The 13694-nt window shown below is 42.5% G+C and overlaps 1 protein-coding gene across 6 annotated transcripts in view; it reads right to left on the bottom strand.

The window, feature by feature from the left end:
• Nucleotides 1-13694, bottom strand: part of RARB (retinoic acid receptor beta) — a 1106099-nt gene that overhangs the window by 68225 nt on the left and 1024180 nt on the right. For all 6 annotated transcript variants that reach the window (XM_077491425.1, XM_077491424.1, XM_077491427.1 and 3 more), the window contains one exon: nt 12618-12794. In XM_077491425.1, coding sequence (XP_077347551.1) covers nt 12618-12794 — 177 coding nt within the window. The remainder of the gene's footprint in view (nt 1-12617; nt 12795-13694) is intronic.

Genomic DNA, 13694 nt, shown 5'->3' with positions numbered 1-13694 from the left:
TGAAGGACATGATAGAAATGATCTGGTATAAATATGTGACAGGTTTAGGGTGCAAACAATAGAAATGAAGAACCTCTAAGGTTTGAAGTCAACACAAATAAGCTGCATGATGACAATATCTCACAGATATCCAGTACGACCAAGCCCAATTTGGGTGAAATGCATGGCCAAGATGCAGGGACTGTTAGCTTACAAGCAGATGTGGTTGATCTACACTGTATTACCAAAAGTTTTGGGATGCCTGCCTATACACACTCAAATTTTAATGGTATACCAGTCATAGTCCACAGGGTTCATTATTGAGTTGGCCCACCCATTGCAGCTATAACAGCTTCAACTCGTCTGCAAAGGCTGTCCACAAGGTTTAGGAGTGTGTCTCTGGGAGTGTTTGACCATTCTAGAACACCTTTGGGATGAATTAGAGCGAAGACTGCAAGTCAGGCCTTCTCCTCCACATCAGTGCCTGACCTCACAAATGCGCTTCTGGAAGAATGGTCAAACATTCCCATAGACACAATCTTAAACCTTGTGGACAGCCTTCCCAGAAGAGTTGAAGCTGTTATAGCTGCAAAGGGTGGGCCAACTCAATATTGAACCCCATGGACTAAGACTGGGATGCCATTAAAGTTCATGTTCGTGTAAAGGCAGGCGTCCCAATACTTTACTTTACTCTAATTTTGCTATTATGATTGTTCCATGGAGTGAGACGTGCTCCTAGAGCTGCTGGCACCCACTGTGGGAAAAGGGTCAGCGGAAGGACAAACATGAAGCATTTGAAGGTCACTATTTTTTCCCTTTGATTAAATTCATATTACTGAGGGTAACCATATATTGTAGGATTGAAACAATCATAACATATTTAGGTTGCTTCACTTAGTAAAAAAAAACTAGAGTAATAAATTGATAAATTGTTGAAGAAAACAGTATGAATATGACTCTCATGCTGGCATATAAGTGTGCATGTTCGTATTTTGAGAATTCTCGTCCACATGCTTGCCGACCACTTCCAATACAGTGACTATAGAGAAGGATGAAAAAAAGAGCAGTTTACCCAATAAATCACAGCATGTGTATCAGATTAGCAGGGAGGCGGCGTTGACTTATCGTAATAATGTAATGATGACAGGCATGCAATCAGTGATATATAGTTATGTCTTGTGGAGAGAGACCACACACAGAAGGGCTGTGATAAGAGTGTACAGTATGAATGAATTCACAAGGCCAGAAGACCTCAGGGCAGTCTCAATAGAACAGAGGATAGTTTTACACTGTTCCTCTGTTTATGCCATATATCAATGTCAGACATGAGAGCCTAATCCCTACTGCTCCTGACTCGAGATGAAGAGGAGGGCAACATTGTCACTATGTTCTAAGAGGAAAATCTATTTGATTTTTTTATGTTAAACTTGGAGCATAATTAATAACAGCTACTATGACCTTTCCAGGTTACAGGATACCTCAGGGGCTGTTAATCATTATAAATATTAGACTCAAACTAGAGAGGGTTGGTGTTTCACATTACGCTGTACTTTTTTCAAATTCAATTTTACTTGCGCTGGAAGGCCCCAGTGGATAGTAAACATAACTTAATTTACTGAATTAACAAAACTGTAATACGGTAAGAAAGAGAAGTGGAATCCAAGTCAAAAACTACTTACGTCCTCAAAGATACTATCCAAAAAACGTATTTAGAGCAAAGGCACCTACCAACAATAAGGGACCTCTAAATGTCCCCAAGAGGATGATTATTACTCAAAATTACAACATGTACATACTTAAAATATATTCTTAAATTTTACCTTAATAAAATGATTTTACATTTCATAAAATACACATCAGGTGAACGTTAATATACAATTGTAATTCACGCAAATCTAGATCCCAATTAGTTCTTGTTTCAACCCTTTTTCAATATTAGATGATATACTCAGCAATGGCAAGCTGCTGCAAAGCAAACAGAATATTGGCATGCATTAAAAATGGGATTAACTCCAGAGATGAAAACGATAATTTTCCCACTCTACAAGACTCTGGTCCGGCCTCACCTAGAGTATGCTGTCCAGTTCTGGGCATCAGTCCTCAGGAAGGATGTACTGGAAATGGAGCGATACAAAGAAGGACAACAAAGCTAATAAAGGGTCTGGCGGATATTAGTTATGAAGAAAGGTTGCGAGCACTGAACTTATTCTCTCTGGAGTAGAGAAGTTTGAGAGATGATATGTATTTAATTTACAAATACCATACTGGTGACCTCACAATAGGGATACAACTTTTTCACTGAAGGGAATTTAATAAGACATGTGGCCACTCAGTAAAATCAGAAGAAAAAAAGTTTAACCTTAAACTATGTAGAGGGTTCTTTACTGTAAAAGTGGCAAGGATGGGGAATTCCCTTCCACAGTTGGTGGGGCATCGATATTTAAAAAACAAAACGATTAGATAATCACCTGAAGGACTGCAACATACAGGGATATACAATGTAATACTGACGTATAATCACACACATAGGTTGGACTTGAAGGACTTGTGTCTTTTTTCAACCTCACCTACTATGTAACTATGTAACATGTTTCATGGTCTGTTTCATGTTTCATGGTCTGTTTCATGTTTTATGGTCTGCCACCACTTCTCCAGGACTGGGTGAGTGACACTGTGCATATTCAAATTCAGTTGATTTATGGACTTAATGGATTGAAAGCAGGTAGGTGATACCTTTGTCTCAAACAGCCAAGTAGGTCCCACAAAAAAAATGGAAAAAAATACAGAACTAAACATCTACCTGCTTGAAATCTATCAGATCATTTGTATTTTTGGTTTATTATCTACTTCTTGGGTACATTTAAAGTTCCTGTTTTTATTGTGGGTGCCTTTGATTTAACTAAAACGCAATGAAATTCTAACTGCTTTCAAATAATGCACATATACTGCAGTGCTTTCAAAGTTCAGCCAAATTAGTTTTTGCTCACTTGCGGAAAGATAAAAAACATTATTCTTTTTTATTGATAAATAAAGATATATTTATGTGAAACAAAGGTCCATTAGAGTCCATTCACACAGAGGCAACACAACTTCCAGCACGACTTTTGGAGGCAACTTGGAAACAACATGAGTATGAATAACAGCGTGACTTGGAGTGACTTCAACACGACTTTGGGCGACTTACAACACGACTTTAAGTTGCCCCAGGCCAGGCAACTTTGGCCGTGGCCAATCTGAGTATAATGAGCTCTCAAGGGAGAACTCCACACCAAATTTTAAATAAAAAACCAGCATATGTTCCCCCTCCGGGAGCATACCAGGTGTCAAGTCCCAGGGCATGCTGGGACTGTGACGTCCTAAGGGGTGGGGTCACCGTGTGACATCCCCCGGTGACCACGCCCATACCTATATAAGTCGCCGCGCTTGTCGCACAAGCCATTACAGCGGAAGAGAGCGTTGTGCTAACATCGGAAGAAGAAAGAAGAGGGAAGAAGGACGGAGGAGACCAGGCTCCTCCGCTAGTAAAAGAGCTGCAAGAAGATAGCGGAGGAGCCTGGGAGAAGATGCCGGAGAGCGGGAGAAGAGGTCGGACACCGGGAGAAGAGGCCGGAGAGCGGGAGAAGAGGCCAAAGTCGCCTGGCCTGGGGCGACTTAAAGTCGTGTTCTAAGTTGCCCCAAGTCGTGTTGAAGTCACTCCAAGTTGTGCTGTTATTCATACTCATGTCGTGTCCAAGTTGCCTCCAAAAGTCGCGCTGGAAGTCGTGTTGCCCCTGTGTGAATGGACTCTAACCCATCAGAGGGAAACCAGGTAGTTTGCAATGTACTGGTCAATAAGTGAGGAGAGACTAGATATAAAGTCAATATAGTGAGTGCTCAACTCCATAACTGAGGGGAAAACCTCAATGAGAAAAGCCAGAGAGATCAGTTTTGATCACTGCTTGTAGAAATGTATAGCTAAAGTATTTGAAGGCAAATACGGTGTACGAAAGACACACTAACTGCCCAAAATGCATTGGCTATAAACCACCTTAAACAATGAACACATCCATTATCCACATTGATCCACCCATCTTTTGTGATTGAGATTCACCCCTCCATCGTGTACTCTAATGTTCTTTTTATTGACATTTTATTACAATTTTATTTATGTTCAATGTTGGAAAGATCACTGGGGCAGGTACAGAGTTGAAATGTCTCAAATAGAGACAACAGAAAAAACAAATACTTTTTTAGTAAAGTGGAGCAAGGTTAGAACATTCCCATTATTCCTATCTACAGTATTTGCCAGTTTGACCATTATTAATATCATTATCACTAAAATAGCTTTCCAGCAAGAACACAGTTACCTACATGGATAATCTGAAAAAAATGAATTCTATGAATAATGAAAAATGCCTGAGAGGCACCATCAGGCTCATTCTATATGCCAGCAAAAACAACACTAATCTAAAAAAATCAGAAAGCAGCTATTAGCTGATATGACCACAAGCAATTGAAATCGTATAACCACTATGTATTAATACACTTTGAACACAATTTTTGTGCACTGCAACAAATTACTCAATAATCTCAAATGAATGGCTTCACTATTGCTATTCACTTAAACATGATACTTACACATGCATAGTCACCACCTTGCTTATGATAAACAATATGTATATAAAGTAGTTCAAAAGCTTAACATGTTTTTGCATGACACCTCAAAGAAATGTAGGTACCGGTACTTAGATTTGTATTTATTGCTTATTTTCTCTATAGAAGTAGTGGAGTGCATAAGCCTTATATGTTAGCACTCATGCTTCATTTGAAACAATATCCATTTAGCATAGACCAGGGGTAGGCAACCTTTTGAGCACAGTGTGCCGAAAAATGTTTTCAAAGAAATTGAGCGTGCCGATTTTATAACAAAAAAAGTCAACTTTACACTCTCAATGGAGAGTGAACAAGTCTTGCTTTTTGCCTGCTGGTGATTGCTGGGTTTCATTTTTAGGTTCTTCTTGGGGCTTTTTTTTTGTAGCTTTTTAATACCTTTTTCTAACACTTTTTAAACAGCTTTTTTTTCTTTGCTTCCTTCAGCCTACTAATTAAGGGGAGTGGTTAATTGGTCACAGGCGCTTGAGGCCTATATAACCTTGTCTAGAACTCATTGTGAGTCTGCTGGAACTCTGTCCAAGCGGAACTGGTCTAAGTGGTGAGTTAAAACCAGAGTTAGTGGAACTGGTCTAAGTGGCGAGTTAAAAACAGAGTTTAAAACAGGAGGTTATAACAGGGGCCATAGTACCTGTGTAGTGTGAGTACCTGAGTGTTGTCTGAGTAATGTGTGTGGATCGTTAGTACTTGTGTATTGTGAGTGCAAGTGGTCTGCGAGTGCACGTAGGTCTGTGAGTAGACGGAGTTCTGCAAGTGGTTTGCGAGTGCACAGAGTTCTGCGAGTGGTCTGCGAGTGCACGGAGTTCTGCGAGTGGTCTGTGAGTACCTGTGTATTGTCTTGAGTATTAGTGTCAGGGAGCTAGTTGTTAGGTAATTTGGACAGGGTATAATCTCCCATCCTCATTAAATGTAATAGGTACGATGCCCAGCGGGTGTGGAGAGGCGACCCGTTGTATGCATTCCTTGATCATCCGATCGAGGGTGAATACTGCTGTGCAAAATGTAAGCACATTGTTTCCCTGGAAGCCCAGGTTCTGAATCTGGAGAAGCAACTGTCAGCACTGAGCAGTCCCTCCATACTAAAAGAGAGCCAGGAACATACATGGCAGGTGCCGGCAGGGGCCAGCACAGAGGTGGGTGGAGACAAAGAGGTGCAGACACTAGCGAAGAGTAGATGGGTGATAGTCAGGAAGGGTGGAGGGGGAAGTGCCAGGAAGGCCGATCCAGGGCTGGAGCATCCCAATAAGTATGCTCCATTGAGTGACATTGGTGATCCCAGTCACGGACCAGCACTGCTGGACCTGAGGGACTCTCCTAGCTGCCGTGGGAAGAACTCCTCCAATGAGAGTGGGGGATGAAGCGAAGGGAAAGGAAAGACAGATTCTGGTGGTAGGGGACTCAATTCCTAGAAGGACAGAGAGGCCAATCTGTAACAAAGACCTGAAGCGCCAAACAGTATGTTGTCAACCGTGCGCTCGGGTTCGGGACATCACGGATCTGGTGGACAGATTACTGGGAGGGGCTGGGGAAGACCCAGCTGTCATGGTGCATGTTGGCACCAATGACAAAGTCAGAGGCAGATGGAGTGTCCTAAAGAACGATTTTAGGGACTTAGGAGCTAAATTGAGGAAAAGGTAGTATTCTCAGGAATACTACCGGTACATTGAGCCACATCAGAAAGGCAGAGGGAGATTAGGGAATTAAACAAGTGGCTGAAGACCTGGTGTAGTAAGGAGGGGTTTGGGTTCCTGGAGAACCGACTTCTCAGTCGATAACCGGTACTATAGAAGGGATGGACTGCACCTAAATAAGGAGGCTGCAGATCAGCTGGGAATGAAGAAGGCCTAGTTGCAATCTCGGAACACCCAATAAGAGGATAATATGCGACCGGTATAACCACTGAACTAGAGATACTATTGTATGAGAAGGATTTGGATTTTGTGGGAATTTCAGAGACCTGGTTCAACAGCTCTCATGATTGGCTGGCAAACATTCAAGAGTTTACCCTTTATCGCTAGGATAGAGAGGGTAAATAATTTACAAGTGAATGTGAGAGATGACATCACTAAGGGATCTAGGGAGGAGGTGGAATTCTTATGGGTAGAGCTCCAAGGGGTTGAAGCTAAGGGGAAAATAATACTGGTATTATGCTATAGGCCCCCTAACCTGAGGGAGGAAGGGGAGACTGATCTGCTATCACAATTTAGATTAGCAGCAAGGATGGGAAGTGTTTGTGGGGGATTTTAATTATCCAGACATAGACTGGACGGAGGGAACCGCGCCTTCATCTAAGGCTGGCCAGTTCCTAAATGTCTTTCAGGACAATTTTATGGGTCAGATGGTAGACACACCAACTAGAAATAAAGCGTTACTGGATCTACTGATTACCAACAATACAGACCTGATCACGGATGTGGAAATATGGAGCAATTTAGGGAACAGCGATCACAGATTATTTGGCTTCCGTATAAATCACACAAATAGGAAACATAAGGGGAATACAAAGACACTGAATTTCAAAAGAGCCAACTTCCCTAAACTGCGAACCTTACTAGAAGGCATTAATTGGGATAAAATCTTAGGAACAAGGAACACAGAGGAAAGATGGGTTTGCTTTAAGAGCATAATAAATAAGGTCATTAGCAAATGCATCCCAATTGGTAAGAAATTTAAAAGAGCAGCGAACAAAAGTCCTGGATGACTTAACTCCAATGTAAAAATGCATATAAAAGCAAAGGAAAAGGCCTTCAAAAAATAAAAGGTTAAGGGATCATCATCAGCATTCAGACTTTATAAAGAATGCAACAAGAAATGTAAGGGTGCAATAAGGACGGCTAAGAAAGAACATGAAAGACACATAGCGGAGGAGAGCAAAAAAAATCCCAAGAAATTATTTAAGTATGTAAATAGTAAAAAAGGCAGGACAGACCATATTGGTCCCATAAAGAATGAGGAAGGACATCTGGTTACAAAGGATGGGGAGATGGCAAAGGTATTGAATTTATTCTTCTCTTCAGTCTTCACGAGGGAATCGGGGGGCTTCAGTAACCAAAACTGCAGTGTTTATCCTCAAGACACATCACAGGAAGCACCTCCATGGTTAACAGAGGACAGAATTAAAATTAGACTTGGGAAACTTAACATTAATAAATCACCGGGACCAGAACTCAGTCAAGTAATTGCCAGGCCATTGTTCCTAATTTTTACTGACAGTCTACTGACTGGAATGGTACCAGCTGATTGGAGAAAAGTGAATGTAGCACCAATATTTAAAAAGGGGCAAAAAATACATCCCTCATAATTACAGACCAGTTAGCCTAACAACAATAGTATGTAAATGCTTGGAGGGGATAATAAGGGAATATATATACAAAAATTTTAGTAATGAGAATGGTATCATTAGCAGTAATCAGCATGGATTCATGAAGGATCATTCTTGCCAAACCAATCTACTAACCTTCTATGAGGAGGTGAGTTGCCAGCTAGATAAAGGAAGGCCCGTAGACGTGGTGTATCTGGATTTTGCAAAAGCATTTGACGCAGTTCCCCATAAATGTTTACTGTACAAAATAAGGTCTGTTGGCATGGACCAAAGAGTGAGTTCATGGATTCAAAACTGGCTACAAGGATGAGTTCAGAGGGTGGTGATAAATGGGGAGTACTTGGAATGGTCAGGGGTAGGTAGTGGGGTCCCCCAGGGTTCTGTGCTGGGACCAATCCTATTTAATTTGTTCATAAACGACCTGGAGGATGGGGTGAAGAGTTCAACCTCTGTATTTGCGGATGATACTAAGCTAAGCAGGGCAATAACTTCTCTGCAGGATGTGGAAACCTTGCAAAAAGATCTGAGCAACTTAATGGGGTGGGCAGATACATGGCAAATGAGGTTCAATGTAGAAAAATGTAAAATAACGCATTTGGGTGGCAAAAATAGGAATGCAATCTATACACTGGGGGGAGAACCTCCGGGGGAATCTAGGATGGTAAAGGACCTGGAGGTCCAAGTAGATGATAGGCTCACCAATGGCATGCAATGCCAAGCTGCTGCTAACAAAGCAAATATAATATTGGCATGCATTAAAAAGGGGATTAACTCCAGAGATAAAAACGATAATTCTCCCACTCTACAAGACTCTGGTTCGGCAGCACCTGGAGTATGCTGTTCAGTTCTGGGCACCAGTCCTCATGAAGGATGTACTGTAAATGGAGCATGTACAAAGAAAGGCAACAAAGCTGGTAAAGGGTCTGGAGGATATTAGTTATGAGGAAAGGTTGCGAGCACTGAACTTATTCTCTCTGGAGAAGAGACGCTTGAGAGGGGATATGATTTCAATATACAAAAACCATACCAGTGACCCCACAATAGGGTTTAACAAGATTCATGGCCACTCATTAAAATGCGAAGAAAAGAGGTTTAACCTTAAACTACGTAGAGGATTCTTTACTGTAAGAGCGGCAAGGATGTGGAATTCCCTTCCACAGACGGTGGTCTCAGCGAGGGGCATTGATAGTTTCAAGAAGCTATTAGATAAGCACCTGAACGACCGCAACATACAGGGATATACAATGTAATACTGACATATAATCACACACATAGGTTGGACTTGATGTACTTGTGTCTTTCTTCATCCTCACCTACTATGTAACTATATAAATTAAATGCTGTAAACTACTTTAGTAGTGAGAAATTAACATTCTGCACTCTCACGCCTCAGATCAGCCCCAATTCCTGAAACTCCACACCACAGATAAGCCCCAATTCATGCAACTTCACACATCAGATCACTGCCCCCCCTTACAAATCTGTCCCGCCACTATAACTTCCTGCACATCTGCCCCACCACTGTAACCCCCTGCACATCTGCCCCACCACTGTACATCTTCCCCGCCATTATACTACCCTGCACATCTGCCCCACCACTGTAACCCCCTGCTCATCTGTCCCACCACTGTAACCCCCTGTACATCTGCCCCACCAATGTTCCCTCATGCACATCTGCTCCACCACTGAACCATCTGTCCTAACACTGAACTTACTGTATCTGCTCATCTGCACCACCACTGTAACCCCCTTTCTCATCTGCCTCAGGACTGTACCTCCTGCACATCTGCCCCACTTCTGTACCACCTACTCCTCTGCCCCACCGCTGTAACCCCCTGCTCATCTGTCTCACCAATGTACCTCCTTTCTCCTCAGCCCCAACACTGAACCCCCCTGCTCATCATTCCCACCACTGTAACCAACTTCTAATCTGGCCCAACACTGAATCCCCCTGCTCATCTGTCCCCCCACTGTAACCCCCTGCTCATCTACCCCATCACTGTACCTTCCTGCTTTTCAGTCCCACTGCTGAACCCCTTATCATCCCTACCACCATTGTACCTCCTGCACATCTGCCCCACTACTGTACCCCCTCGCTCTTCTGTCCCACCACTGTAACCCCCCTGCTCATCTGCCCCATCAATGTACCCCTTTTCTCATCTGCCCCACCACTGTACCTCCCTGCACATCTGCTCCACCGCTGTATCCCTATGCTTTTCTGTCGCACTACTGAATCACCTTCTCATCTGCTGTACCAATGTAACCTGTGTTCTCATCTGCCCCACCAATGTACCTCGTGCACAGCTGACTCACCTCTGTAACTCCTGCACAGCTGTCTCACCTCTGTACCCCCTGTTCTCCTGCCCCACCTCTGTTCCACCCTGTTCCCCTGCCCCACCTCTGTTCCACCCTGTTCCCCTGCCCCACCTCTGTTCCCCCTGCTCTCCTGCCCCATCACTGTTCCCCCTGCTCTCCTGCCCCACCACTTTAACCCCCTGCTCATTTGCCCCACCAGTACACCTCCTTTCACATCTGCCCCACTGCTATACCCCCCTGCTCATCTGGCCCAACACTGAGCCCCCCTGCTCATCTGGCCCAACACTGAACCCCCCTGCTCCTCTGAACCAACTCTGTACCCCTTGCTCTTCTGTCCCACTGCTGAACTCCCTTCTCATCTCTTCCACCACTGTATCTCCCTGCACAACTGCCCCACCGCTGTACCCTCCTGCTCTTCTGTTCCACCTTGGAACCCCTCCTGCTCATCTGCTCCACTGCTGTACCCTCCTGCTCATCTGCTCCACCACTGTACCCTCCTGCTCATCTGCCTCACCACTGTACCTCCTGCTCATCTGGTCCACCAATGTACCCTCCTGCTCATCTGTGATATGCAGAGTGATGAAAGGAAGCAGAGATGAGACGAGACACATCTACCTGTCCTGGCACACTCATCCTGCTGATCCAACTCTCACATCCAGTCCACGTGTTTGTATGTGATGTCACAAACAAGCATATGGAATGGTTGCACAATGATGAGCTTAGGTCAGGGGTATTTTTTGAAAGTAGTGGGCCTGTGTGCAGGATCATAAGTTGGGACCCCACAGCTGAAAACTCACAAAAACTGACGATCGCAGCTACAGCAAATTTGGAGAACCAAACAATGTTTCCCATCTTTTACATTGTGTGGGGGGCATAGTGCCATCCCCTTAGTGCAGGGGCGGTGTGGTGAATTCTGAATTGGAATGCATTAGCTTAAATTAAACATTAAATAAAAGGCAGATGGAAATGGCTACCTAAAGAAAACAGTTGAACACATCTGCCACTGGCAAGCAATGATGTCACAGAAGTAAGACACGTCCACTTCAGCTGAGTGCTGAGGGGAATGTAGTAGGACATAGTCACTTAGGAAAACGAGGAAGGTAGAAGAACTTGTTTGCTAACATTTAACAAAAAGTAGAAGACATAGCTGCTCAATGTACTGAATTATAGGAAGGAAGGCTGTAGGATGTGTCTCTTTAAAGCAGGGGTGCCCAACCTTTTGAAGAGCGAGGGCCACTTAAGCGACTTAGTAACCAGTCGTGGGCCACAATGAGCAGATGACAGTTCTATGTCCACTCTGCATATGCAAAGCCGACACAGACACAGCCCACTCTACTCTATGGACCCTCTCATCTGATCAAAAGGAAGGGGATGGATCCACTTTGCGTATTTTTAGCAGATCAGATTGGAAGGAGGCAGGTGTAAACAGACACAAGTCTATGGCTCAGTGCAGGTAAGTCGCAGGTACACTGCACTACACCTGCGGATCAGTTTAAAAGCAGCCCATTAACCACTGCAGAACAGATACGTCAATACTTACACTGTGATTTTAGTAATAAACTTGCTGTCCCAGGCAGAATGCACTTGGTATTAGTCCATCTATGACAGGAGCCGGTGCTACACAGGAAGCATTGGCTTGCTTCCTCTACCGCTGGCTTCATTCACAACACTGATGCTCTGGCATGGTGGGTAGACAACCTGCAATCTGGGCTTGCCAACCTGCCGTCCCAGAGCAGGAGGTCGTGGGCCACATGAGATGGCTCCGCAGGCCACTTGTGCCCCCGGGCCACTAGTTGGGCACCCCTGCTTTAAAGCAAGCACTGAACACAAGGCAATAGTACATAACCACTTGAAGCAGGTACCAAACAGAAAAGGGAGCACAGATTTCTCCTGAGGGAGTTCCCTACTGAATACAATAGATCTAGGTGCCATTCCACATCTCTGTAAGGGGCACAGAATCTGTATTTTAACCATTATTAAAATATGCAATGACTTTTCAGTCTTTAGTCACAGCTGCGATCAGTTATTTAAACTAGAATTATAAATAACGTATTATACTATGGAATTAACATATCAAGATAACAAGTTAGGCCTTAAATAAAGGTAAAGATCTGTGCCTCCACACAGTTTAATCAAAAGGATTAATTCTGAGTGATAATGTTGGTTCTTTTTGTGGAAACCATCCATAAACTCAAAGCCAAACCATGAAAATTCCTGCTGTGAATATATATACTAATGCTATTAACATGTAGACTTTTTACTTAATCATGATACAATACAGAGATATGAATATAGCCAAAACATTTTAGTACAACTAATAAGAAAGGGTAAAATAAACAGTAATACTCACCAAAATATCCAGACATGCTGCTTTTAGAAGCGTGATCTGATCTGCAATGGTCAAACTGGTAAATCCAGGTAACCTCTTTGCAAATTCCACTATTTTAATAATGCACTTTGTTGCAAGTTCACTAAATTTATCCCAAAGCCCAAGGTCTAGCCGAACACGGTGATCAGCACTGGAGTTCTGCAGAAGCAACATTTTAAGAGAGTTAGCCAAGTGATTTTTGCTGAAAAGATATATTAAGATATTTACAAAGACATCATATCTACTTTGAAAAATACACTTGAATCTAATGGTACTCTTCATTATAGGCTTGATCATTATACTGCAATTTACTAGTCTATATCTGGAATAATTTATGATTGCAGCTGTTATGTAACTACAGCCCATGTCACAATGACGAAACATGGTGGGGTTTGTCATTCCAGGTCAACTAAATAGTTTACTCAACTGAGCTTATTCAACTTAGTTTAACAGCAACATAAACATATACAGTATACCCAGTATATTTTCACGCCAATTTTATTTTTACAGTTCATAACACTTAACATGATCAACAAAGATGATTCAATTCTGTTTAATTCTATTATAAAATATAGAACAATAGTCAAACATATATTGATGTGTATTGTGAATCTGAACAATGTACATAGTAATTACAGATATTTTCATAAATCCATACAGTATATAATTACACAAGGTTCTCCATCATCAGAACAAATACTAACTCTATATAGGCCCTTCAAGCAAAATTAGAAAGGGCACAAAAGACAGGGTTAAGAATGGGGCAATAACTAGGTTCTGTAATTATTAAGTCAGTCATTTAGCTATGATCAAAAATTAACTGCTGTAATGAACAGTACAAATACATATTTTACATACAGGACAACTTAAAGATTATAACTTCTGCTACTAAATTGACTATAGCTTCTACAACCACTATTATTATTTCTGTGGTCATCATTAGCATTAGTGGTTAGAAAAGCATTTCCCTTGATAAACTCATATGCCATGTCTACAGCTTTTTTTCACCACAATTCATAATCTGAGAACCTGTACATAGAGCAAGACAAATATTACTAT

Source organism: Lithobates pipiens, unplaced genomic scaffold (genome assembly GCF_037356315.1).
Source record: "Lithobates pipiens isolate NorthernLeopardFrog02 unplaced genomic scaffold, aLitPip1_a1.2 Scaffold_19, whole genome shotgun sequence".
Lineage (NCBI taxonomy): Eukaryota > Metazoa > Chordata > Amphibia > Anura > Ranidae > Lithobates > Lithobates pipiens.
Note: the sequence above shows the minus strand (reverse complement) of the source record. Positions and strands in the feature narration are given on the sequence as shown.